This window comes from Palaemon carinicauda, chromosome 20 (genome assembly GCF_036898095.1).
Source record: "Palaemon carinicauda isolate YSFRI2023 chromosome 20, ASM3689809v2, whole genome shotgun sequence".
Taxonomy (NCBI): domain Eukaryota; kingdom Metazoa; phylum Arthropoda; class Malacostraca; order Decapoda; family Palaemonidae; genus Palaemon; species Palaemon carinicauda.
The window spans coordinates 71,941,339-71,965,717 of record NC_090744.1 but is presented as its reverse complement, the minus strand read 5'-3'; the positions used below and the strand labels follow the sequence as shown (position 1 = coordinate 71,965,717).

The 24,379-nt window shown below is 40.6% G+C and overlaps 1 protein-coding gene across 1 annotated transcript in view; it reads right to left on the bottom strand.

Moving 5' to 3' along the window:
• Nucleotides 1-24,379, bottom strand: part of LOC137614307 (beta-catenin-like protein 1) — a 259,883-nt gene that overhangs the window by 160,412 nt on the left and 75,092 nt on the right. Inside the window, exons 4-5 of the mRNA XM_068344059.1 lie at nucleotides 16,576-16,747; nucleotides 4,438-4,594 (exon numbers count right to left, since the gene is read on the bottom strand). Of these exons, the coding sequence (XP_068200160.1) occupies nucleotides 4,438-4,594; nucleotides 16,576-16,747 (329 nt within the window). The remainder of the gene's footprint in view (nucleotides 1-4,437; nucleotides 4,595-16,575; nucleotides 16,748-24,379) is intronic.

Here is a 24,379-nt window from a genome sequence, read left to right as displayed (position 1 = left end):
AAAGTGAGGAAGACTGCCATGGCCTCTAGGACGTTGACGTGCATTTGTTGGAAGACCGGTGACCATAATCCTTGGACTTTCTTGTGTTGTAAAGGAACCGACTTGGAAAGATTCTTGATCTTCGTCCAAGTCTGCAGACTTTTTCTCAGGGTTGGGGAAAGGCGAGCACGTCTGTCTCGGCGTATTGTGGGTGCTCTGGAGCGCCACACTCTGTTTATGTCCTTGAGTTTGGACCTCAGGACGACGTCTGTCACGGAGGCGAACTGTAAGGAACCTAGTATCCACTCTCGGCTCCTTCGGAAGGTCAACTTTCCCTTGAGAAATTGTTTTGTATTCCTCGCTATCACCTTCCTTTTGGCTTTGGAGAGGCCCAGCGTACGGGAGAACAGATCCCCTTGTAGTCCCAGCCATTGAAACTTGGTCTGTGGGACCCGGCGGGATTTCTCGAGGTTGACTTGGAATCCCAGTTGCCGAAGGAAGGTGAGGACTTTGTTCGTTGCTACGCGGTAAATCTGGGCATTATCTGACCAGATTAGCTAATCGTCTAGATAGGCTACTACCTGTATCCCCTGAGTCCGAAGCTCTTGAATTACTGTCTCTGCTAGTTTGGTGAAGATTCTGGGTGGTATGTTGAGCCCCAATTGCATCACTTTGAATGCATAGGCTTGTTTGCCTAGCTTGAAGCCCAGAAAAAGACGAAAATGCCTTGCTATTGGAACGTGATAGTAGGCATCTGGAAGATTGATGGAGGTGTTGACGGCCCCACGGGGAAGTAAGGTCACACCTGCGAGACGGTAAGCATATGGGATTTGTCGCAACGAGTGAAGGAACTTAAACGAGACAAGCCCCGGATTACTCTTCGTTTGTCAGAGTCTTTCTTTGGCACGCTGAACAAGCGTCCGTGAAATCTTGAGCGACGTAAACTTTGGGTTGCATTCATTAGTAGCAGATCTTTTGTGAAGGAACGTAGTTCTTCCGTGGACTGAGACCGGTTGAACTACTTGCAGAGGTTGCCTGGGAAGATTGGAAGGGCCTCAATCTCTTCTTACCTCGAATTGGGGTACTAGGAGGCTCATATCTCCTCTTTGAAACCAGGCCCCACCTAACCTTGAGGTTTTGGTTGGTTCTAGCTGCCTCATTAAGAACCGAGTTAACTAAGTTCCCTGGGAAAAGATCCGGGCCCCAGACTGGAGCTTTGATGAGCCTATTAGGTTCGTCCCTAATCGTGGCTTCGGATAGAACGTGTCGTCGACAATGGGTCCTGGCATTTGCAAAATCATAGGCATCAGCCATAAAGTTTTGAAAAAGCGACTTAGTGAGGGCCTTAAGGAGGTCCTCCTTGGTGTAAGTGGCAACAGTCAATTCAGAAAGGGCAACTGAATTAAGGGATCTGCTGAATCTACACCTCGACTCATATTCCAATTTAATGAGAGACTCCGGGAGTTTGGGAAGCCGTTCGCTGAACTGCGTCGAGGCACAGTCCGGGCTCAACTTACCTACCGAGAAGGTAGCTGGGGCGTTCCGCCAACATTCACCGTCTCCCGGAAAGAGAAGGGAGGGTAAGCCGGTCTCCCTGAGGTGAGGTAAAGGCTTCTCTTCTTTGATAGCCTGAAAGACCGTCTCTATGATCTTGGTCGCACATGGGGTAGGTGTCTGGTCATCGGCCACAAACATATTATATGAACTTTTGTAGGCCGTAATCATTGTGTTCAAGCAATCCCACTCATTGAACACGCGGACCAAGACAGACTGTGCCTGTTCTTTAGGAAAATTAACAGTTTCCTTTGGGACCTTATCCAATCGAATCAGAGCCTCTTCCGTGAGGCGAGCGTAGCCCGGGAAGGGGAATTCAAGACCCGGCGGGTAGAATTCATAATCCGCAAGAGGCCGGGTACCGAAATCTACGATTGACAACATACCCTCCGAGAAGGGGGCATGCAATGCCAATCTCCAAGGGTTATTCTTATTGAAAGGAGGAAGCTTGGAGGCGTCGGGGACGGGGTATTGCTGTTGTGGCGGTGGCAGCCCCGAGCGCATGAGTCCCTGAACTAGGCTCTCCATAGAAGCTATTCTCTCTTGTGATTGTCGCGTATGAGACGATAGTATCGACTCAAAACGAGCAAACATCTTCTCGGAAAAATCCACCGGGTCAGATGATTCCGCCGGGGGGGGGAAACAGGTGCCGGAACGGAAAGTAATCCGTGAGAGGTTGAAGGCACAGCAATTGGGTCTTGAGAGACTCTGGTGGAGGAAGATTTAGCCTTCGAAGCTGATGATTTCGAAGACCTGTGGTCTTTGGAAGACTTGTGGGTCGTATATAAATTCTTACGATGAGCCTTCATTAACGGAAGGTAAACACGTCTCGCTTCAATTATAGCGCTCTATGGATCATGATTACACCAGCAGAGCGTTGGGGAAGATGCGATCAAAAAGGCGTGGTTTTAAGGAAAACCAATGAGGATGAAGAAAGGAGAAAATTTCCTTATATGGAATTGTCCATAGTTAGCCCCTCCCATACAGGGGTATATAAACTTCAAAGAGGACGAGAGAGAGAACGAGAGAGAACAAGCACAGAGAAAGAGAGAGAACATAAGGACCAAAATGCAGATATGACCAGCCTTACGACAACTTGTCCGAGATGTCAGAACGAGTTGACCCCTGTCGTTATTACCAACCACGAAACGCCCAGACCTGAAATATCTACGTTCCTGAACCGACAAGATCTGCTGTGAAGAGTATCATCGTTTCTTTTAAGTATTATTTGTCTGCTTTCTTGACTGTTCCTCTATTTGCTGAAGTGTAGTTTAATCAGATGATTTTCTTTGTTCAATTCTGTGCTTCCCAAGTACTCAATCAAGAAACATTGCTCTTTGACTAGTTGTAAACAAAATTGTTTTCTTTTGCGAGTTTTCTTTCTATATTCCTTTTTTCATATTGGTGATTGTCGATTTATACTAATTTAATTAATCAATTCAAAAGAACCTGGTTCGATCCCCACAAGGATCATAACAATCTACAAACTCGATAACTAAGGGGACAGTTAATAGAAGCATTCAAAATTCTTAAAGGAATAACAAATGTAGATTACAACACTCTATTCATGCTTAGCACAAATCAGTCCAGAGGTAACAGATACAAATTGGAATTGAAAAGTTGCAAGACCACTCAATGTGGCAATTTCTTTACATATAAAATAGCAAATACCTGGAATAGCCTTCCAGTGGATATAGTAAACAGTAACACGGTAAATGAGTTCAAGAATATGTTAAAGATAATAAAAACTCTTTAAATGCTTAAACTAAATCGCTCTACCAAAAGAGCATATGGAGTCTCCGTGGATGGACTAAAAAGTCTTTGAGACATCCAAAATCCTTGTCACACACACAATCTCTCTCTCTCTCTCTCTCTCTCTCTCTCTCTCTCTCTCTCTCTCTCTCTCTCTCTCTCTCTCTCTCTCTCTCTCTCTCTCAATTAAATGCTATACAAAGAATAGATTTAAACTTTACCTTATTATATCTTTAATACAAAGCTGGGTTTAAAATACAACATTCGATTTCATCAGCTGATCTTTAGTTTTGGTCGACATCATAACGTATACTGTATGTACAGATAGAAGTTTTTAAAAATTCTGGTTTCTCGATGTTACCTGAGCTTCATTTATTCATATTTGTACTTTTTAATAACAATTTAAAGTATATTCTAACAATGGTAATGACCAATTGTTTTCATTTTGGTTTCGGCGCCTACTTTAAACATTCCTTGTCCTTTAATATCATAGAAATCGTAGAATGAGCCAAGCTCATAAAACTTGCAACCGAATGAATATTTATTCCACCTTCATGTTATTATTTCTTATTTAGTTTCTAGGGGAATTGTTCATCTTCACTTCTTAGCAGATCTTGAAAGAGTTAAACTCTTCCTTTTCTCGGACAATTTGAAAAAATACCTGAATATGTACTTACGCAAGAATAAAATCACAAAATCAAACACTATAACACAAGATGTAGGAAAGAACATGTGATGCTGAGCCTTAGAGAGCTATTGCCTATTGACAGTATTGACTAATGAGTACTGATACGATAGATTCGCTGCCAGTTGCCTCCGCCCAATGTATCAAACACAACAGGCGTACATTTACGGACAAGACTGTGCTGCCACTGCACATCCGTAACTTCGAAAGATAGTCATTAAATAAATATCGTAGCTGTAAAAAAAAATGACGTATCTTCGAATTGACGTTGTACGAGAGGTCGTTTTATGAGGAGTACCTGTTCAGTAATTAAAAACACATAAATATCCTTATTGCACAAATTACACTTCACATTTTTATTGCTAAATGAAGTAAGAACCAACTACAGAGAAGACAGCCAACAATACCTGACAAACAGTGGAAAAATATCACTATAAAATCATTCATAAACTTTAGAAACAACTTACCAAGGCTATTATGGACACCATCAGCTTCAAGCTTCTGGGTTTCATCCATTCTCTGGAGATTATGAACAAGAATGGTTACTACTTGGCCTTCAATCAAAGCTTCCACTAAGGTTTCAGCTCCTTCCACTTCCTGCAGTTCTTCAACTTCCGTCATTTCCTACGAGTTATGAAAGAGCTTCTATACTCAAATTACAGTATATAAAATGTAGCAGCTGAGATTTTTAATGCGAGAAACTACAATAATAAAAGGGAAGATGATATTTTCAAAAATTAATTTGTATTTTTCCTAGTTATACAAGCCAGTCCTTTAAAACAGGGTTATGTCTTCAGCAGAGCAGAAACATTTATGGAATCGTTAACAAGGTAGTTGGTAATGACAAGTGGCATGAGGGGAAAGCCCTGTCTACTTTCCTGTCACTAAATAGCCATTTCTGTACTTTTAGGCCTAGAACTGAGAGAGGCGGTTGATGTGGGAAACTTAAATTAACCTTTTAGCAAGTAAGTAAACCATACAGGATACATTTTTTGCCATCTTTACAAGTCTAATGAATTCAACTTGTGTAACCTACATCACACTATATGGTTTCAGTCAATAGGAGCACACTTCAAACTTCTCCTTAGCCAATTATTGCATTCTACTGTTTGAACATGCACAGAAAACAGCAGTGAACTGAGTTTGTGTCTGCTCAACCCTTCTACAAGCAACATCTGTTGTGAATTTCTCCTACTTCCTGCACCCCTCCACTACCAATAATTAATCTAAGCCTTTAAAAACTTAACATAGTACAGTATAGTATAGCTAATACTTGTGTTTCATGGAGATATGACTGAAGTTGGTATGCGGGCAAGCTGGTGGCACATCAAGCTTTTTGGATACATTCTGGACCTATACATTTGCAATGAATGACTGCTGCTGTACAAGAGAGAGAGCAAGTCTTTAAAGGAGAACCACATGCCTTTCAAGGCCTGCCAGCTTGACATCTCCTAAGTTGCCAGATGCCAGAAGACCATGGGATCATAATTGACGCGTCTCCCTTTACAGTAAGCGTCCAAGCCAGTGCCAAAGAGAGGACCGAGAGCCAACATGTCCAGAGATATATGCCAGTATTTGTCCCCATCAGGCAGACCTGCAGGCTATGTTCCAAGAAGGATGATATCCTAGGTACGCTATGGATGTGCACTGTCTGCCAACTAGGTCTCTGCTTGCCAGACACTACGATCTGCATAATTCCCTTCCAGAAAATAAGGCCAGTCCTTGGACTAGTCCCCCACCATCCAAACCACAATGGATCAGTAATGCCAGTAATGGCAAGTACCTAATCTTACCATATTGGCCCATCACACCTCAGGTATTTTTTTATTTTTGTAACTGTACTAGCCTGCTTGTTTTTTCACTCTAACTTGTATATTTTTATGTCCTGATAGTGATAATTTAGTAAGTTATTTACAACTCCTTGTCATTTTGTGTCCTGTTTGTGGTTGCAGTGTTTTAGTACGTATCAGGTACCTTTGTAAGTTAGTAACCCCTAATTCATTATTTTCATGTCCTGTTCATACATTTGTCACTTGATGCTTTGTCAGGTGCTTAGGTAAGCTAGTAAGAATAATTTGATATTTTGATGTCTGTGTTTTTGAGTGTTACCAGGTAAAAGTAAGCTGTAATTGTGATGTAAATTTATATTTCTTATGGTTTTATATATCGTAGCAGTAAAATCTAATTCTGTCCTTGTAAAACTTTCCTCTAATGATTGAAAAATTATGAAACGTTTTTTTCCAAATATAGACAAAAAAAAGTGACGAGTGAAGGTCATCAGTGTATTTAGTACTTATATTCAAATGAAAGTTTTTACAAATTTCTATACTGGTAATGGGCAATAAAAGCCCAGATGGGCATGGTGTGTTTCCCTGTAAGTTGGGCGAGTAGGCTGCACGAGCTATATTTTTTATGCAGTTTTACAATGTTGGAGGGTACTTTTATATATATATATATATATATATATATATATATATATATATATATATATATATATATATATATATATATATATATATATATATATATAAATAATTGACAAGTAAAAATATCTTAAATAAAACCACAAAATTGCCATACTTAACTTTCTTTGCTCTTCTATTGTACTACCAAGTGTTCAAAACAAAAACTACAAATCTAACTATATTTGTATTTTATCTTTGATTAATGACTCAGGTTTCTATAGCTTGGAAAAAGATAAATTGTATTAAATTTGTAGTTTATTCCTATGCGATTACAAACTTCTGAGTAATTTATATGGGGGTGTTCCTTTGGTGGGAGGACATCTCCGTGAAGTTAATAGGTATGCCCTTCTTCTCTCATAGATACAATTACTAAAAGTGATAGCAAGAGATCAAAGTGAATTATTTGTGAACAGTGTATCCGGCTTGTAAAGAGGCAAGGCCTTACGTTTAATTCTAGAGAATAAAATACTTTGCCAGGGGTGAAGTGATATGAATATCAAGAGTTGCTTTGTTTTAAAATTTCAATATATCATCATGTAATAAATTTCAAGGCATTCTTACCAGCATTAGAGTGGATTCCAAATGAAGGCAACTCCACTCAAGGTCACCATCTGCTTTAGTGCCTTTTACATACCCTTATAATGTAGAGAATAAATGATACTTGAGCTATAAACAGTAACTTGTCCCATAAGACCTTATGATTAGATTATTTGTTGTGCTGCAACTATAGGGCCTATAGAAAAGGTGTCTAAAGGAGGGCAAGACTGCTCGGAACTCCTAATCAGAATTGAGAGTTCCCTAAATGAGGAGAGATATAGCCCTTTCAGTTTGAATACCTGGATCAAGGACGAGCGGTAGCTTTTTACCGCAGTGACTAAAAGGGACTTCTTGTTCCTTAGCAACACAAAAAAAGTCTGCAATCAGGGGAATAGTAGCTTTGAGTGGAGCAATAATCCCTCATAGAAGATTTTCCACTTTGCCTGGTAAACTGCTGGAGAAAACTTTCATTGATATACGGAAAGCTGCTTCTCAGTTGGTCTCAAAAACCCTTTCTTCCGGAGGATACGATGGCTAGTCTCCAGCTGTGAAGGGACAGGCAATATACTTTATCATGGAATTTTCTTATGTGAGGTTGGCATAGCAGGTTTGGCCATTTGGAAGTTCTAAGTTCCAGCAGGTCTGGATACCATTCCGCTGCTGGCCACTTTGGGGATACTAGCATTACTATAACTCCCTTGGATGTTTGGACTTTGTTCAGTGTATGAGGAATCAGAGAGAATAGTGGAAAGGTGTAAAGGTCTAGTCCGACCCATGAGTGTTGGAATGCATTTTCCATCACTGCAGCTTGGTCTGGGACTGGAGAGCCATGTACCGGGAGTTTGTGATTTAGGTGGGAGGCGAACATGTCCAGAGACGGGGAACTCCGAAAAGTCACAAGTCCCTTCGCCACTAGAGGCAGCAAAGACTATTCTGAACCCACTGTCGTTCCTCGACGGCTCAGATGGTCTGCAATGACATTCCTCTTCCTAGATGTGAACTTCGCTGAGAGCGAGAGATTGCTTGGGACTCATTTCACTTGAATATCTCTACTGCTAGATTGCATAGCAGGAGAGAGGCTGTGCCTCCTCGTTTGGAGATGTAGGTCACCACCGTGGAGTTGTCGCTCATCAACACCATGGATTGACCTTTTAGTCTTTGAGAAGTGGAGTAACGCTAGTTGCGCTGCTTTCATTTCCAGGAAATTTATGTTAAAGGCTTTGTCCTTTTCTGATTATATGCAATGGCCCCAAGAATTGCTCCCTTCCTAGGTGAGCACCCCACCCTTGGCAAGAAGCATCTGTGAGCATGAAGAATTGTGGAGGAGGAGCCTAAAGAGGGGGTTCCTGCCAATAGGTTCTCCTCGTTCAGCCACCAAAAGAGGTTTTTCCCCATCTCCTGAGGTATTTGAAGCAGGGTTGCAGGGTGGTCTGAAGTCTGTGGCCATTAGTTCTTCAGAGCCCACTGAACTGAGCAAAGATAAATTCTCCCAAAAGGGACAAGATTCTCTAATGAGTAGAGATGACCTAGTAGCTTCTGCTCTAGCTTGAACTGAATCTATGTCCATGCCCATGTACCTGACAGACTGTTGGGGGATGAGGCTGGACTTCTCCAGGTTCAGTTGGATCCATAACACCTTGCACATATCTAATAGTAGGTCCCTATGTTTTAATAGATGAGCTCGGGATTCTGCTTGGGGATTCTGCTTGGAGAAGCCAGTCGTCCAGGCATCTCAGGAGTCTGGTGCCCATAGCACAAGCCCAGACTGAGACAAGGGCAAAAATTTTGGTGTAAACCTGAGGGATCGTTGATAGGATGATGCACAGCGCGCTGAACTGAAAAATTTTGTCTTGAAAGGGAAACCTTATGTACTTCCTTGAGACAGGACCTGAAAGTAGGCATCTTTCTACGTTATGGTTAGAAGGGAATCGTTCTTCCTGATGGCCTGGAGAACTTAGGCTGGGGTCTCCCTTTTGAACTTTGTAGCACAGAGAGGTTCAAGTGGCAGAGGTCTATGTTGGGTCTCCACATTTCTACCATGAATACAGTAGATTGCTGAGGAAGCCTGGAGAGTTGCCTGAGACTTCTTCCACGGCACCTTTGGTCAACAATTTGGGGACTTCCTCTAACAAGAGTAGGTCTTTAACCTAGCCTTTCAAATAGAATTGTTGGAAGGTCAGATTCCTGGTCAGAGGAGGCAGACAGTCCATGAAAGGGACTCAATATCCTGAAAAGAGGATTTTTACCGTGCAACGGTTGGGCCCGAAGTCCTGCCACCTTTGCCAAGAGCTTTGTAGGTATCCCCCTACCGGTGGTAATTACGGGGACATGCTCTCCCAAGCATGAATCTTTCAACCTCACCCTCTCCGTCGGGAGGGATGTCCTCTCCGACGAAACGTAGGTCTACGGGCCTACCTCCCAGGTTGTTGTAAGGTCATTTTTGCTGTGGAACTTGCTTAAAAGGAGAATCCCTTAACTGTTTCTGGGGAGTGGGCAACCTTGGTGCCACTGCTCTACTGATCATAGGACCTTGTTCTCACCTTTATACCTTTTCAATCACAAACGCTACATCCCAAGACGGGAAAAGGGAGAGGGAGTTTAATAGCTCTGAATTTCTCTGGGCTAGTGCCTTTCTGGAAAACAGCTGTTTAGATCATCTGGCTAAGACAGTGTCGCGTCTTTTAAGAACGCAATTACCCCAAAGGAATGAGTTCTAATGCAGAAGGAACTCTAAGGCTTTGACTCCAGATATGGATAGATCCTCAAATTGTTCACAAACATGCTCATTCTTAGGGTCGTTTGTTACCGCAAAGCGAGAGACTGCTCTAGACCAGTGGTCTATCCACAAGAGGGCTTGAATAGTTCCCATATTGCAACCTCCATGTTGGGGCCCCCAAAAATGGAGGGGAGATAAGACAGTCTCTCTGCTGGTACTGATGGGACCACGTTAACCACATCAGCATCAATGGGAAGTGGACTCTGATAAGCACCAGAATGTACAAAAAACATCTCCAGCATGACAAGAGGCAAAGGTAGTAGTTTCGAGGATCGACTGGCTTTAACCGAGTTTTCTGACACTGAGACTTGTGTATTCAGAAAGTCTAGCGTAGCTTAAGTCTGATTAGAAAGCGCCACATCAAACCTGTGTCTTGGGCTTTGAGACTGTGGAAAGATAGAGTAATAGTACAACGACTTAGCGGTTTGCACATGAGGAGGCTTATCCAATTCATCCAAACGACAGATGAGGCTCATAAACTTAATAGTGTTAAGCTTCTGAGCCTGAATCTGGGACCTCAAGGTACATCAACAGAACTAGATCTCGTGCATGCATTGAGGTTCTCCGGAGAATCATTACTTGTGATAATGTCATGATTTGGTTGTTCCGTTTCAACGGTTGCTGAGTTCATACTCCTTCCTTGGACGTCCTTCCTTTCCATTGTGTGATTCATACTGTGACGGAAATAGGAGGCAGAGAACGAACAGAAGTCCAGCTCACTCATTATAAGAACATTCGCCTCTACCAACTGAGTGCGAGGCAGAGGAATTGAAGTCCCTCTGAGTTTGATTTATGAGGCCAGAGAGAGAGTTCTCAAGACTCTGCCACCTAGAACACCTATGGCGTGGGCCACATCTACGTCATCTAGAGATAGTTTCTTCATCTGTGTCAGATGGGGGAGTGACTTATGCGAAGGGGAGGAAACATTCCACGCCCCTTATCTACACTCTGTCCCTGCAAAGAATTATCTGAAATAAAGTGGCACTGTAGCATCATGAACATTAGGATAGGAGCTAGTGTGCGGTTGGTCACGACGATTAATAGCTTTGTCATTATCATATGACACAGGATTGTTATTAACGTAAATCAAGGCTTTTTTTATTGTTTCCTTACTGAAAGTTCATAAAATCCGTGAAACCTTCAAGTAATGGGGAGATAACCTACCACGCTCACTGGCATGTGTTGATCGTAAATTAGTTGGAGCTTTGGTATTGTTAATTTGTGGAGGGAGACTCTCATGCATCAAAATGACAGAGCGTTTTGTGACATCATGATGCTTAGGGGTGACAACTTGCTTAGATCTGTCGGCCTGCCCAAAATGCAAAGGAGTTACCTCACCCGTTGAGATGGCGGCATGTACAGTGACGTCATCACGTTTAGATACAGCGGCACATTAGGACTTATTACTCTGAACATTCAGCCTAGCTGAATTGTCAACAGCTGAAATTCTGGGTAAAGCAGGATTTGTTATACTCAACTTCACAGTCTTATTAGGCTTGGAAGGAAAAACTGTACTTATTTAGAGCAACTTTGCATTGCCAAGACTTGGGGGGGGGGGGACACATCCGAAATAATCCAACTACCCTCGTAATAAAAGGATTTTGAAGCGAAGCGAAAAATCTATTTTTGGGTGAGATGGCCATGTCGTCCTGATGGAAGTTACTTAAAGTAGCTTCCTAAGGGATATATGTACTACAGTGATATTCCCAGAGAATTTTACCTTTAGGTATCCAAAATTCTAACTCCTGGCACGAATATCCTTAAATTTTCTCTCAAGGATATCGCATAATATCAGAGGACGTATTCTTGACATGCCACATAGCAATCTGCACCCCTAATAGCGTTTACGCTTTGAGGGGGGTGTGGCAGAATAGAAGGGGAGCCGTATCAAGGTTACCCCCGTTCTCATACTACTATTGAGTATGACAACAACGCCATCTCCAATATGGCGCACATTCCTTATTTTGTAGCAATTTCGCTCAGTGGTGTTCCCTGGTGATCTAACTTTTTTTATCGTTTTGCAAGGATTATAATTATGCATTCTCCATCTTCTTACGCCTCTGGAAAGTTGAGTATTGGGTCTTTACTACGAGTATAATTTAGCTCCTCTTTTACAGTGAAATTAGAGTAATTTATTGTGCTTAGGAGCTAGGCCTGTTACCGAAGGCGCCATGGGCGCTATCGTTCGTTAGGCATGTGTTATTTAGTTAGTAGAACGACTTCCCGGTTTTAAATAGCATTAATTAATTTTTAATTATGTAAGCTATTTAGGCAAATTATACTTGTAAAGTTATTTATGTGCATAATTTCCTTTTCTATGTCTATCGTATAGTTAGAGTTTTGGTGAGTTAGGTAACCGAGATCTCGTCTCGCCTTGGTAACATGTATGTAATATTCACATTTTAGTTTTGTATTTATGATGAAAAACATAGCAAATTATAATCTCGTGCATTGTTTACATTCAAATCAGCTGATCATATTTGCGTAGTCCGTCGTCAACCTATATTTGCTTTCACGATATTATCCCACTGATATGACCATTCACTTTCACAGAATTACCTAACTGATATAACCTAGCATGCATATTAGTATGATATCTCATTCACATTATTATTGTCCGTCACTTATTATAATACCCTTAATCCTTCCCCCAATTTCGTACAAAATCCCTTTCATACATTTACTCTGCTCTCCCACACACATCTACAATGTATCTTTCCAGTCTTTTGATTCTCTTTATTTTTCGCGATTTCATTCAAGTTCTCTTTTCTAGCATTCATTCGTCATCTTCATCTTATTAATCATTCTAAACCCCTTTCTTATCCCTCATTCCACGTACTTCCATTCCTTAGATTTTGCTGTGAGGATGTGCAAGGAGAATGAGGGGATGTGCAAGGAGAAGGAACTTGGCTACCACCTCCCTTCCTCCCCTGTCTTGTGTCTATGGCTCCCTTTGGCATATTGTTTCATCCTTCTCTATCTGTTCTCCCTAGTGTTTCACTTAACTGTATCCAATGATAATGCATGAAATAATCACAATTTAGTGTCATATTTATAATTAAAAACATAAGAGAATTATAATCTTATGCATTGTTTGCATTCAAATCAGCTAATCAATCCTGCCTAGTCCATTGTCAACCTCAATTTTCAGATCAAATAATGTCCTTATTATTAAGGCATGCTATCAAAGGATATTTCATATTCACTAAAAGAAACAATTATTACTTGATCTATTATTTTACAATTTGCATATTAATTCCAATAATTCTATTTGAAATGCTTCTCTCATATTTTATTTACTTGTACTGTGAGTTGAAGCGCATAAAGTTAACCGGAGTTTCATTCATGTTGCTGATGCATGATATTTTAGTTTTTTGCTCTGTGGTGCTTGATTATAAGGCCTCAATAGAGGCTCAGCAAAGAAACAAAGATTTCATTTATTACACATAGAGAGAGAGAGAGAGAGAGAGAGAGAGAGAGAGAGAGAGAGAGAGAGAGAGAGAGAGAGAGAGAGAGAGATCAGCTGTTGAAAAGTAATCGAATGCACAGTTTTTGTTTATTTAAAAAAAAAATTATTATCAAGATATTTAAGCTTTTAGTTTATAAATTAAAACTGTATTTCTGTTTAAGAAAGTATAGATATACAGTAACATACTGCACAAGAGACAACAAATAAGAAGTTGCGTCATGCTTCTAGAGTAGCGGCGTAAGATACGAGTCTTGAACGAAAACACCAAAAACTTACAGTAAGTACATTTAAGCTGTACTGTAGTAATATTACTGTACATATATTACAGTAACATACACTACACAACAGTAAGGGGATGATGACCACTCAGTAAACTTCACCTTAGCACAATACTGTACTGTAACCTTACTGTGTCAAGTACATAGTGTATATGTGTGAAAATGTACTGTACACTATACATATAATTACAAACTGTTGTAGAAACCAAATTAAAACAATATTAGGCAGTATTTATGGTGTTAATCATCAGCTGAGGCACTCGCTCGTGGCAAAGGGCAGTATTTATTCGCAAAAATTCACTTTTCGCGCCTGTCTGTAACCTATCACGAAGAATGAGGCCTGACTTTAATTAGTTCTGTAGTAGCTTTCGTAACGTGATTTTTTTCGTCTTGTGAATCACCTTTTACATGTAAATAGCTTAATTCGTTCCAGACCCTACAATATCACCACATTAAATTATTATAAAAAGGATACACTCCAATAAACAGTACTCAACGAATGACTAAAATTATTTGGATCATTTAATAATAACTTGACCATTGGTTACCTGTAAAAGAAATGTATAATTAGAGCAAACAGTAAAAATACAATAACAAAAATGTGGAACCTTACCTTTGGAGTGAGGCGTTGTCCAAGAGAGAAGTGGCGGGGCAGTAGAGGAGGATGACAAATGGCAGTAAACGTTAACAAGTGGCAGAAAACATAAATACTTAACTTTACAAAACAGATTAATACATGACAGAAAACATTAACACTTAATTTTAGGAAACACATTAACAAAGGGCAGGAAATATTAACACTTAACTTTAGGATAAACTTAAAATCAAATTTCTTTTTATTTTTTGCCTTTTACTAATTTTTTTTTTTTCACTTCACATTTTGTATTTTCTAAATTTAATTACGTATTTCCTTCATCATTCCCACTTCTCTTCCATTTTTTTTTTCTTCTTCTTGATTTGCTTGTATCGAATGACTTTTTTAAAAAATTCGTTCAAAAAAGTTTGTTTCTTACTGCTTCTTAAAATTTTAATGAAATTTCTCAGGATCATTCCTATCATAGACGGATTTTGGCCATACTCCTTCGTGATCACACCTAGCTGCATGCCAGCCTCGTATATCTTGATTATTTCCATCTTTGTCTCCATAGAAAAGCATCATCCATCTTCTTTCACTACACATCAGAAAGTTTCTTGGGACTCATGGCTAATATAGCAAAATAAGGTAATATCGTAACACGATTCAGTGCAATAGTCACGAAAGTGAAATCACAAACACAAAATTTATGCGTAAGATAGTGCTGCCAAAACAGAATGGCCGAAGAACGCCAATGCGTAGATGTATGATGGGATACAGTACAGTAGATGCTGACCAATAGGAGAGAAGAATCTTAAAGTGGTAACTACCATCTGAGTAGGGAGATAACCAATAGGAACATAGGAGGATGGCGGCGAGTTTACGGGCTGGTGGCACGCAAATTTTAAAATCAGTCTCAGACACGGTCGGGCTCTCGTACTGTACTACCTTTCATTGCCCGAAACATTCTTTGTGTGCGAGTCGTAAAATTCTTTGCATATCGTTTTGCAGTGAAAATTTTGTAAGCAGATTCTTTCGTGTCAAGAGGTAAGACTTCAGGGGGGAAATGACAGGCTCTACTTTAAGGTTCTGACGGGAACATGGAGATACTTTCAAAGCTCATTATAGACACCGCCAAGAGGGTAAGATCTTATCTATAGATTTACACTCAATGCCCTCTTAGGGGGAAGGGAGATCTAGACATAACAGGATAATCAGGGACTAATGGAATATCTAAAAGATCCAGCTCAGGGAGCACAGCGGCCATAGCCAGGGGATCCGCTACAATAACTAGTTCAAGTTCATATTGTACATTATCAACATTGGGTGATAAAATATTAACAAAATTATGATGGCTGTCGTCATCCGTAATTGGAGCCGCTGTGGGTTCCTGACACGAAGAACCTGGATAAGGCATAAAGTTCGCCGCAGGACAGATCTTACATTTCTTGTCATTGCTGACAGAAGGCGAAAACGGGAAACGATGTATCTTAGATCTTTCTTGCAACGAAAACAATATTTCTCTCACTGTAAGGAAGACCACTCCCTACAGTACTAACATGGTGATTCCACAGAACATCGTTTACCTCGACAAGAAGGACAAACCGGGCGTGGATCTACTTCAACCCAGCTCATAAATGTACCACAGGGGCGTCCATCACGGCCAGGGCAGGAAAGCATCGAATTCAACATAATAGTCGTAAGGCACACACTCGTTAATTCAAAAACAATGATAAAATGCCAATGACAGTGAATATCAAAGACACAAGCGACAAAAACTAAGCACTGTATCATAAGGGTATGGCGATGGCGATACTGATGTCTGATCGCAGAGAGAGGAAGTGGATACATCTTACCCACTTCATGACCAGGAGTGTTGTGAGGAAGTAATTGAACAAGCGTTATGCTTCAAGGGCAGCAGTTACTTAGCAACTAAGCATGAGGCAATCAAACCAATTTTCTTTTGACTGTCAGGTTATAGAGAAAACGAAACTAGGAGTAACCCATTTAAATAATCCAACTGTCGAGAGAGCAATGCAACGGTACGTCTATATCCGCTGCAGCCAAAGACAAAAGTGACTATTCTGTGACAGGTGAGTGAATGGGGCTTTCCCCCCACATGCCACCTGTTATTACCTATCAATGTACCTTGATAACAATTCAATGGCCGTTCTAGCGTCCCTAGAGACTTTTCCATACTTCACATGACAAAAGATTTGTATATGCATAGGAACAATAGCAAATAGACTGTAGCATCTACAGAATAGGAAAATTTTAACATCCAACAAAGTTTCCTACTGTATATAGCATTTACTAGATCTTTTGAAGTCCACATACAGTAACAAGTTTTTGAAAAACAAAAAAAATTGCATACAGCAGGCTAAGCATGCATTAACTTTGTAGCAAAGACATCTACTCAGAATTGAGGCGAGGTCATCATCATTGAGCATCACAAACACTGTACCCTGTACTGATTCTAAGTGAATAAAAACCTAAATCCTCTTACCTGCAACAAGTCAACAGTTGCTATCGCAATGTCTGTGTTGTCATGGCTCAATAAGGAAAGTAAGCTCTTTACTGTTCCAAGTTCAACTAGCACTGGATACAACTCTGGAGCAGTTGCTACAACATGCAACTCTTCTAAAGCTTCATTTAAATCAATTTCTGACTCCATGAACCTAAAAACAAAACAAAAAAAAGTAACCCATTTGTCTAGGAAAAAATGCAACACTCGGCTGAGAATATTATCATCAACAACTTAAAAGACCTTATAACAGTCATTTATAATAAAATGAATTATCTCTAATATATTTTGAAATAGAAAATCCTTCACTTTGCATAAAATATCAGATAATACCTTGATAACACTCAATTCATTATTTATTTCTAATCAAAACTAAATATTTTAAAAATAATCTGTATTTTTCCTAGCTATACAAACCTGAGTCATCTAAATGGGTTAAGTACTCCTAGTTCCATTTTCTATGACCAGACAATAATAAAAGAAAAAGGGTTCGGTTGCATCATGATTGGTTACCTAGCAACCCTACTGCTGGGCAGAGTTATGTTTGGTTGCCAGTAGACTTCACTCTCTTCACTCTTCCTTAGGTGGGGGGGGGGGAATCTCTGTTAATGTAGATATGAGCAAAAGTCAAAAGTGAATACGTAAACAATCCAACTGGTTCATAAAGAGACAGGGTTGTAGTGTCCAATTCTTTAGGTCCTTTCTAAGACAGATATAAAGCCATATGAAAATCAAGTCACACAAATTCAGAGTATCAAATATGATCACTAATAAATGAGAACATGTTATTTTTACTGTACTTTCATTAGGGTGTGATCCAAGCAAGTTCACCAGATCGATCTTGTGTGTGAAATCAGACTTGATCCACATTTCATTCCCTTATAATGCAGAGAATAACTGACGCCTTGATAAATAATTAGGTGTCCTGTGAGAGCTTAAGCTAGACTATCTATTGAGTTGCCACAATAGGGCTTAAAGAAAAAGGTCTGTAAGAACAATCTTTCAGGTAGTGATCTGTGAAAGTGTCCTGTCTTTTCCAGACACCAGGTCTGAGAACTTGGGCTATCAACTAGATCTTATGGAATGCCAGGATTGCAGCAAAACCATGGACATTATGTGCTCTAGTGGGGGCCCCTAAGGATGCTTCCCCTGAGGATTTATATGCTATCATAATTGTTTCTCTTAGCCAAAAGGAAATTGCATTTTTGGATACTTCTCCTTGCAACAGCTTGCGTTCACAAATAAGTTTGAAATCTTTTCTCCAAGATAAAATAAACTGTTTTTTCTGATAATTTCTGACTACTCTTACAGGAGAGAGCAAAAGATTATCTGGGTCATCAGTTACCTTTTTGAGAGATGATATCATGAAAGAGTCCAATCTAACATCATTAACAACCGGATCAAATTTTGAGTTTTGGCCATAAACTCTGGAACAAAAGAAAAGGATAGTTCCTTCAACCATTTTGAATGTGACATTAGGTAGGCCAGACCATCTGGTCCACTTACTCTCTCAGCTGAAGCTAAGGCAAGGAGAAAAACAGCCTTTAGGGTAAGACCTTGTCTAAAGCTTTATGTATGGGTTCATAAAGGGCTCTTTTCAAGGGCCTAAGAACCTTTGTCACATCCAAGAAAGGAGGCTCGAGTTGCAGAAGGAGGCAAGTCTGTTCAAAGCTTTTAATGAGAGTGGAAAGCTCCCAAGAAGAGGAGATCAAGCTCTTTCCAGTTTGAAAACCTGGCTCAAGGATGAGCAGTATCTCTTCACTGCAGTGACTGAGATGAATTCCTCGTTCCTCAGTACTGTACCTCTAAAAAGTCGGCAATCAGGAATAGTGGCCTTAAGTGGAGCAATATTCCCCTTATGACTGCAATCACGTTTTCCACTTGGTCTGATAAACTGTTGCTGACGACATTCAGAGGTACAGTACAGTATTCGGAAAGTTGTTTCGCAGTGTCTCAAAAAGCCTCTCTTTTGGAGATGCTGGATAGTCTCCACCATGAAAACCCAGGCAGTAAAGTACCTCATGGAACTTTCTTACATACGGTTGACGCATTAGTTTTGACTATTCTGGGAGTTCTTTTTGTAATCATACCCCCTAGCAGGAGCCTGTACGGCCATAGGAGTGTCCTCTATGGTGAAAGGTGGGCCGAGGGTCTTGCCTCCTAGGCTGTTGAAAGGCTGTAGGAGGAAGAAGTTGTCTTTGCTAGCTGACCTGCTTAAAAAGACGAAACCCTTTGGGGCAGTTGGGGGCCGAGCATCCTTGGTGCCACAGCTCTCCTTATAAAGAAAGGCTAACTGACTTTCTCTGCTTTTCTAAGGCAGCGAGCACCAGGTTAGAGTTCCTCAAACAAACAGCGTCCTCTAGGAGACAAATGTTTAGTGTATCTAGCTAAGATGCCATCACATCTTTTTAGGATGTAGTTTCCCCCTACAGGAGACTGTCTGATGAAGTATGAACTCCAAAGCCTTGGCTTCCGACTATGAGAGGCCTTAAAATTGCTTCAGGGTGCCCTCTGAGCGTAGGTTTTCTGTCTTTGTGAAGCGTGATACTATCCCTGCCCAGTGGTCCAGCCAGAAACAAGCCTGTATGGCAGACATAGCTGCTACCTCCATATTGTGCATCTTGGAACCTGAGCAAATGGAGGGGAAGTTAGGTAATTTCTGGCAAGGTAGCCTGCACTGAGTACGAGGTTGGCAATGTCGGCTTCGATAGGGAGTGGGCTCCGATGGGCACCTAAGTGGACATAAAAACTCCTCTGGCGTGAAAGTGTCAAGTGAGGCAACTAAGAAAACCAGACTTGAGAGCTAAATACGTATAGCCTGTCTCGAGTCTGATGTTTCAAGCTTTGAGAGCGAGGGAATAATGTGTCTATAACGTACCGCTTATTAGCGATTTGCACGCGAAGAGGCTATTTAGGCCATCCAAGCAATGGATTAGGCTCATGATCTTGATGAAATGCTATGCTTTCGAACCAGACATCGGAGGCTCGATGGGAGCTATATCAGCTGAGCTGATGCCCGTGCGTATAGCGAGATTTTCCGGGGAGTCATTAACAGTTATAATATCCTAATCATGAGATGGTTCCATTTTAGGGATAATTGGTAGATCTACCTTGATAAGCGCATTGTTTTTGTTATTACTCTTGTTAATCTAGTTTTTAAGTAAGATGTCTCTTTTTTATTTCTATTAATTCTTATGCTGTCTGGAGACATTGACCGAAATTCGGGACCAGTACGTCCAAGATTTCGTCAATGTCGTCTTCTGTATTGCAATATTCATGGTCTTCATACAAATATCCAAGACTTTACAGTTGCATCCAGACAGTGTGATATTCTTTTGTGCTCAGAAACTTTGGTTTCTAATATGAGGCACTCATCTGAGCTCCTTATAACTGGTTTTAGGAAGCTAATAATGTTGAAACGTGATGCCATCCCTAGGGTCAGGGGACTGGCGGTGTATATTAGGACCGAGTACCCTGCTTCTCATAAGTCCTGCTATCAATGTGGATGTCATGAGATTCAGGTAATGAAAGTTTATGGCAGGCATAACAACTTTTATTTGTGTTCGATCTACCGGAATCCAGACATGGATGATTCTATCTTCGATTGTCTTCTTACCATTATGGCTAAGATACAAGAAGAGGATAGAAAGGCTTCTTTTGTCTTTGTTGGTGATTTTAATGCTCACTATAGGGAGTGGTTAAGTTCTATCTCTCCTACCGATCGCCATGACTTAAGAGCTTTAGACTTTGCCTCTGAATCAGGCTGTGAGCAAATCATAAATGAAGCTACTCACAGGTCTGGTAATTGCTTGGACCTCGTATACACTGCCTCCCCTGACGTTATAACTAGTAAGGTTGGTTCTCCAGTCGGGACATCTAATCATGCCTTGATTTCATTAGTAGTGAAGACTGAGCAGCCTGTCCCTGATATATCATACTCTTGTAAAATTTATATGAAATCCCAAGCAGACTGGAATGGTATTTTGCATGATCTTTTGTGCTAGAATTGGTCACAATTATATAGTAGTGTAGATCCTGTTGCCCCTTTGAATGAGAATCTAGTCTACATAATTGATAAGCGTATCCCTTCTCATGTGCTAAGGTACCGAGTGAAGGACAAACCGTGGTTCAATGATGATTGTAGACGTGCTTATTTGGAGAAGCAGGAAGCCTATCACCTTTAGAAGGGTAACAGATCATATTCAGCCTGGAACAACTATACTCAGCTTTGAGCTTTTGCTCAGAGAGTTTATGCCTCAACTGAAAAGGATTACAATTTAACCATAAAAGAAACCCTTTCTTGTACAACTCAGAAACATAAATGGTGGTCTACCCTTAAATCTGCACTCTTTGGTGTAGATGCAACAGTTCCTCCTTTACTTAAACCAGATGGCTCAGTCACTCACTGTCCAAAGGAAAGGGCAACCCTTTTGGCTGATATTTTTGACAGTAAACAGAGTAATGAAAAACTTAAAACTTCCTCGTTCCTGTTTTCCTGAGGCTAAACTAACTAGTTTAGCTTTTCGATCTCGAGAGATTAAAGCTCTGTTGATGGACCTTGATGCTTATGGAGGTGTAGACCCAAATGGTATTTTTCCATTGTTTTTTATAAAGACAGTAGATTTCTTAGTTCCAAAGTTATGTTATTTTGCGCAAGTTAGCAAGAAGAGGAGCTTTTAGCACTTGTTGGAGCATTGGTAATGTTACTCCTCTATGTAAATGTGTTTGTGGTAGCTCAAGTCCTACTGATTACCGCCCAATTTCCATAACTCCCATATTATCTAAAGTTTTTGAACGTCTTCTGACAAAACGTCTTAATAGTTTTGCTGAAGGTAATCACCTACTCCCTAGTTTGCAATTTGGTTTTCGTAAAGGCCTTGGAGCATGTGATGCCCTTCTTACAATCTCCAATGCTGTACAGAAATCCCTTGATTGTGGTCAGGAAGTTCATATGATTGGCCTTAATTTTAGTGCTGCCTTTGACCGTGTTAATCGTTAGGCCCTTGTTTTCAAACTGAAACAGTTGGGAGTGGTTGGGTCGTTTCTTAGCATTATTATTGATTTCTTAAGTAATAGATCTCAAAGAGTTGTAGTTGATGGGCACCATAGTGAGTATAGGAATGTGATATCCGGTGTTCCACAGGGTAGTGTTCTTGGCCCATTACTTTTCATACTATATACACATGACATGTGGTTTTAGCCCAGAAAACAAGCTTGTTGCATATGCCGATGATGCTACTCTCTTTCCATCAATTCCATTCCCTGAATGTAGATCTGGGTTGGTGAATCCTTTAATAGAGATTTAGCTAAATGTAGTGCAGGGTGCAAATTATGGGGTATGAAGTTGAATCCTAACAAAACTCAAAGTATGATTGTAAGTAGGTCAAGGACGGTGGCTCCTCAACATCCGGATCTCAGGATTGATAATGTTTCTTTAAATTTGTATGACTCTTTTAAAATTTTAGGTGTGATTCTTGACAGCAAATTAATTTTTGAGAAACACATTAGGTCTGTGTCTTCTTCAATTGCACAAAGAATTGGCTTATTGAGAAAGTCTTTTAAGATTTTCGGTGATCAATCTATTCTGAAGAAGTGTTTTAATTCTTTCATTCTACCTTGTTTTGAATATTGTTCTCCTGTCTGGTGTTCAGCTGCTGATTCTCATCTTAATTTGTTGGACAGAAACTTACGGTCTAATAAATTTATTATTCCTGATCTAGATATTAATCTTTAGCACCGTCGTTCAATTAGTTCATTATGCATGTTCCATAAGATTTTTCATTACTCTGACCATCCTTTACATTCAGATCTCCCTGGACAATTCTATCCTGTTCGTAATATTAGGCAGGCAGTTAATTCTAATAGCCAGGCCTTCTCCATCCTGAGGCTCAATACTACACAGTATTCTAGAAGTTTTATTCCAGCTGTTACCAAGTTGTGGAATGATCTTCCTAAATGGGTAGTTGAATCAGTAGAACTTAAAAAGTTCAAAGTTGGAGCAAATGTTTTTATTTTGACCAGGCTGACATGAGTCTTTTTATTGTTTATATATGACATATCTGTTATTGACGTTGTTAATAGTTTATGTAGGACATATCTGTTTTGACGCTGTTACTGTTTTTAGAATGATATATTGTTAATTTATTCTCATCATTTATTTATTTTTTTCCCTGACTTTCTTCCTCATCTCTAGCGTTTCCTTGCGCATAGCTTCCATCATCTGCTGGATCTGCGCCATTAACTCTTGGCCTGTGGGGAACAGCGGGTCTGGTTGAGGGGTTGGAGCCGAAGAGGTTGACGGCACAGGCTGAAATGCCGTCACAGACAGTAGAGGGTCTTCCGTCTCTGTCGATCCGGATTCTTCTTCCTCCTCGGGTGGCTGGGCCACCTCTTCTTCAGGGTCTTCTAGAAAGAGATCCTTTTCAGTGTCCAAGGACACCTCTGACATCCTTTCCTGATGGATGTCCATGCCTTCTAGAGCCTTATTGATGTCAGCCTCTATTGCCAGTTGTATGCAGGGAAGCTCGGGCCGTACCTGAGGCACGACCGCATCAGATGTTGCCTTAGGGAACAGCAGACTTCTAATGGTGTCGCTTGGTAGGTAAGGTCCCGGAGATTTCTTCTGGAACTCTCTTAACCACTTCCGAAGCGTTTCCCTCGCAGCATCCCTCGACTCTGTCGTCTTGGGAACGCCGAAACCCTCGGTCATCAAGGCCGAGCAGACGTTGCAACCCTTGGAGTCCCAGTATCTCAGGGTTTCAGTTGCAATGGAGCAGGGGGCATGAGACCTGCACATGTTGAGGCCACAAAAGTTCTTACTTTTCTGGTTGCAGTACACGACTGCACACTTCACCTTGGGCTCCTCCTGTAAGGAAAGAAAAAGTGAAATGAGTATGGGGTAATTTATCACACTTATAAATCACTCACATGCATTAATAATAGATCTTACTATTATAATTATAGCTTAGGACAGTAAGCTAGAAAAGAAATAGGAAAAACACATATCTGTGTTTCCTGTCCAGGCAATTGCTGTGACCTCCCTCAATATTAATATTTTAAATTTCCTTATTAGGGAAATCCAGGGTGAAATAGCTAGAACATAGAGCTGAAGTCAGTGTATGCTAGCACTAACTCCCCCACAAGTGAAATATTAATACTGTGGGGTAAAGACATTATGTTCTGATGATCTAGGATACATCAGGATATTGAAGGAATACTTCACTTCAACATTATTAAGCGGTCTCAACAATGGACTGTGAAAGGATACACAGAATATGTTGGAAATCATACTACTGTATATTATATATTGTAGTTTTCTAACTGCTGTATCTGCTATACTGCAGAAATACTGGCTACTGTATAGCCTTATACTGTAGTTCTGCCGGCACACTACCGGCTAGGCTAGTACCTGACGGCACTAGCCGACAGAGAGAGATAAAGCATGGAGGGAAGGGTTACTGTATTATTATAGTTTAGTACAATAATTAAGGTTGTAGGGACTACTGTCTCTACTGCCTTCTTTCGAGAATGAGGATTCAAATGGAAGGGGAAAGAATGTATTAATTCTAGCTTCCATCCAGCCACAATATCTGTTGCCGGCTGCACTGTCGGTTCCAGGGTTTGTGGATGGCAGTCCAAGAGAGGACTGAAGAATACTCAAAGTTGTATAGGGTCTCCCACCGGCAGCCGTCATGGCCGGCACAATCTTTCCCGGAGCCTTGCTTCCGTTAGGGGGAAGTTCGAAGCGGCAATCTAGCCGCCTTTGTAGGAGCCCGGCTGGCATCGT